Source organism: Alnus glutinosa, chromosome 13 (assembly GCF_958979055.1).
Source record: "Alnus glutinosa chromosome 13, dhAlnGlut1.1, whole genome shotgun sequence".
NCBI lineage: Eukaryota > Viridiplantae > Streptophyta > Magnoliopsida > Fagales > Betulaceae > Alnus > Alnus glutinosa.
In genome coordinates, this window is record NC_084898.1 from 23,213,055 (window position 1) to 23,216,876 (window position 3,822).

Sequence of the window (3,822 nt, forward strand, 5' to 3'; positions counted from 1 at the left end):
AATTAAACATTTAGCTCAAATGATCAGTAATCTTTCAAGTCACAACTGAAAGCTTCTCATACAAAATTCAAAACCAGTTGCACGACTCAATTAATCCTCAAAACGCACAACATAAGCATAATATATAAGAGAGGGCGTGCAATTCTTCCCCACAAAATCCAAAAAAAAAAAAGAAAGAAAGAAAAACCCCACAACTAGGCATACTATTACAGCCAAACAAATCTACTTAATACTTGTGCCCTGGACGGTGCCCTCCAAGCGGGTATGTTGGAACAGTTGCCCCAGGCATAGGAACCGCGGTTCCAACAGGCTGATGCCCGTGTGTACCAACAAGCGGTGGCTCGTGGTGGTGGGCCTGGTGGCTGTGGTGATACTTGTTGCTCAGTTTCTCCGCCGCGTGCTTCCCTTTTTCAGCATGCAGCTTCATTTTGGCTTCAGCCTCCTTAGCTTTTCTACGTTCCTCCGCCACCTTTTTCTCCTCCTCAGTCTTCGCCGCCGCTTTCTCGGCCTGCAATCATCAAAGTATTGATTAAATTATTAATCTTTAAATACGAGTGTACTCCATAATATAATATTCCAACCATTCTGATCTTGCTCGATCTATTCTAGTTCAAAATTAAATAACCTTTTCTTCAACTTTGGCTTTATAGATGTTTACGTGCTCCTTGGCTGAACTTGCCATGTTGCTGAGTTTCTCCTTTGCAGACTGCATCTGATATCTCTTCTTTACAGACAGAAAAGAAAAGGCTTTGAATATTTGATAGGAATTCACGAAGCTCTTTAATTAATTCAATCTTTTCCAATTATTTATAATTGGAAAAGAGGAAGACGGGGATCGAAGTGAATTGTCAAGAAGAATCGAGGGGCTCGACACGTTGATTGCCACGTGTTGAACATGCAGGTTGGGTGTGTTTGATATGCTGCCACAATGCTGCGAACAAGAAAGAAACAAATTCTCTTGTTCTTAATTAATTATTGTTGGATCTCATCGAAAACGAAAACAAAGTGGATGAGGGAACAGTAATTAAAGTTGTTTGGTAATAATTTTGAAAAGAGGTCGATTTTTTGGGGGGAGAAAAGTGAATTGTTGCAAGAAATAAGACCAATAATTTATCTTATATCAAGTCTTTAAATAAAAAGTATTGATATAAAATGTTATGGTACTATCATATATTAAATGAAAAACTACAAAAAAACACCCTAAATTATAAGCCGTTTTTAAAGTAGCCCTATAAACTACTAAGTGTAGCAATATAACTTCCCAAAGAGTACCAAAAAGACTAATTTTGTCAAAATATTTCTATAATACCCTTGTCATGTGTCATATATTCAATTAAAAAAAAAATTAAACATATAAAAATTAAATAAAAAAAACCAAAGAAAAATTAAAAAAAAGAAAAAAAAGAAGGGGTGGCTATTTTGGCCAAGGGGATGACTACCCCATGGCTAGTTTGGAGGTGGCTGAACCATCCCCATGGCCCTTGAGGGTGGTTCAACCACCCCAAAGAGCAAAATGCGGGTGGCCAAAACCACCCCCATTTGACCTGAGAGTGGGTTCGGTCATCTTAGACCGGTCGGTTTGGGAGTGGTTGAACCACCTAATAGCCCATGAGAGTGGTTCGGCCACTCTTATAATGCCAAATAAAAAAAAAAAAAAAAGGTTTAAGGTTTGGCCATTGGGGGTGGCCGAACCCACCCTTAAGCCAAACGATGGTGGTTGAGCCACCCCCAAGGCCCTTGGGAGTGGTTTTGGCCACCCCTATTTTGCAATTTGGGGGTGGTTCAACCACCCCTAAGGGCCATAGGGTGGTTCGGCTACTTCCAAGCAGGCCATAGGGGTGGCTCAACCACCTTATTGGCAAAAATGGGGGTGGCCAGGCTCAAAGGAGTGGTTTGAGCCGTCCCTTCATATATATATATATATATATATATTTAATTTTTCTTTGACTTTTAAATTTAATTTTTAAATTGTTTTTATTTTTCAATTGAATATATCATATATGACATGTGACAAGAGTATTATAAGAATATTTCGACAAAATAGGTCCTTTTGGCACTCTCTGGTAGTTTGGGGGGGGGGGGGGGGGGGGGGGTCATATTGCTACATTTGGTAGTTTATGGGCTACTTTAAATATGACTTGTAGTTTGAGGGGTTTTTTTGTAGTTTGCCCTATATTAAACCTAGTTATAGTATATAAATAATTTATCTTATGAGATTTATTCAATATTAGATTTTGCTATTTACATCTAATTTATTTTGACAATGTGCATTGAATATATGAAAATAAGATAATGTAAAATGTTTAAGATATTCTACAATTTTGGATAGGAGGCATGATCGAGATGGAAAAAGGGAGAAGAAGGCTAGGGGGGATACCATTTCAATTTTCATGGCAACTTAAATTAAATTTGTCTTTTTGTTTTTTATTTTTATCTGATTATTACCCCCCCCCCCCCCCCCCAAAAAAAAAAAATTAGGTTGATTTAAATTGACAGCACTTACTAGTTCCAAGATTGTGAAAGCCCTCTAATAACTCAAGTTTCTTAAAGAAAAAAAGAAAATTATAAGGAACATCTGAAGCGTAATTTGCAGTGTAGTAGTTTATCCCAATTCCCTATGAAATCGAAAGATCCTTTAACCATTGAAGATTGCTTGCTGGAAAATTGTAGCAGACGTACGTCTCGGACATGGGTAACCATTTCATCTGGGTAGGAACCAGAATTTAGTGGTTCCATAAACCTAGAAAAATTATGGATCGATGGAAGATCTGAATTTAGCTATCATGTGCTCAAAGCGATTAAATAGTAACAAATTTGATTTACATGGTGATTGGTGAGACACCGCCTTAATGTAATAGCTTAATTTTTTGTATGGAAAACTTCACTTACTATATATCTCAATGGTCATGGCTTTTACAATGTGTCTCCAAAGTTTAAGAGTTTGCAGTGCATTGAAAGAAGACATGTGTGAACTTGATGAGTCACACACTTGGCAAAGCTCGATTTCGTAGGGATGTGTGGCAAAGACAATATAAAATGAGGATTCATTTCAATATAGTCAGATGACATTAGAAAAGTCTAGAAGATCATATGCGTTCCATTTGTTTTGTGTTGCGTTTAGCAGAATGTGTTTTGTGTAGAATATAGTGTGTTTTGTATAACAGTTAGTGAGTTGCTGTATTAGTTAGAGTGAACTGTTCTAACAAAAGGAGCAAGAAAATGTTAGCTTCAAGAGCTATGTCATCCAGATAAAGCCTTGTGAGAACGCCGAGAAGCACACAATTCATTCAACTGAAATTTCTCAATTTCAGTACAGAAACTGAGACCTTTTTTCTTTCTTTATTTTAAAAAAAAATTATTTTTCATTTTCTAAATCTTTGGACAGTAGTTTTCTTTACTTTATTTTTTTGTTTTTTCAAAAAACTTGTTTGAATTTTGCTTATTGATTTTTAATTTAAAGAGAATAATAAAAATATCAAAACTGAGTTATGTTTAATTTATTTAAAATTTGCCTTTATATATAAATATATACACTTTAACCCCTACTTAAAAAAAAAGGAAAATAAAAACCCCACAACAATATTTTATGTTTGAATAATTCAATCATTTTTTTTTTTGATGGATTGAATAATTCAATTATGATAGGGTAAAATAACGTATTTCAGTGTTCGAACAGAACTTGAGTAGCCACTGTGGCATAATGGTTATTATTACAAATTTGAGACCTTAATCCCTTGATATAGATGGCAACCAATAATCTTCCATACTTCATGCGTTTTCACATTTAAAAAGACTCATATATATGTAGGTCATCATCATGAC

The 3,822-nt window shown here is 35.6% G+C and overlaps 1 protein-coding gene across 1 annotated transcript; it reads right to left on the reverse strand.

Annotated features, from left to right (window-relative positions):
- Window positions 1-712, reverse strand: LOC133853651 (late embryogenesis abundant protein 6). The gene is made up of 2 exons (XM_062289648.1): window positions 626-712; window positions 1-508 (listed from the first exon to the last, which is right to left on the reverse strand). The coding sequence occupies exons 1-2, from the start codon at window positions 710-712 to the stop codon at window positions 227-229; spliced, it is 369 nt and encodes a 122-aa protein (XP_062145632.1). The 3' UTR covers window positions 1-226.
- Window positions 713-3,822: the final 3,110 nt, after the last annotated feature.

Coding starts and splice junctions, on each gene's coding strand:
- LOC133853651 (XM_062289648.1), bottom strand. CDS start 712: ATGCAGTCTGCAAAGGAGAAACTCAGCAACATGGCAAGTTCAGCCAAG. Junction 509..625: donor AAGCCAAAGTTGAAGAAAAG/GTTATTTAATTT, acceptor TGATGATTGCAG/GCCGAGAAAGCGGCGGCGAA.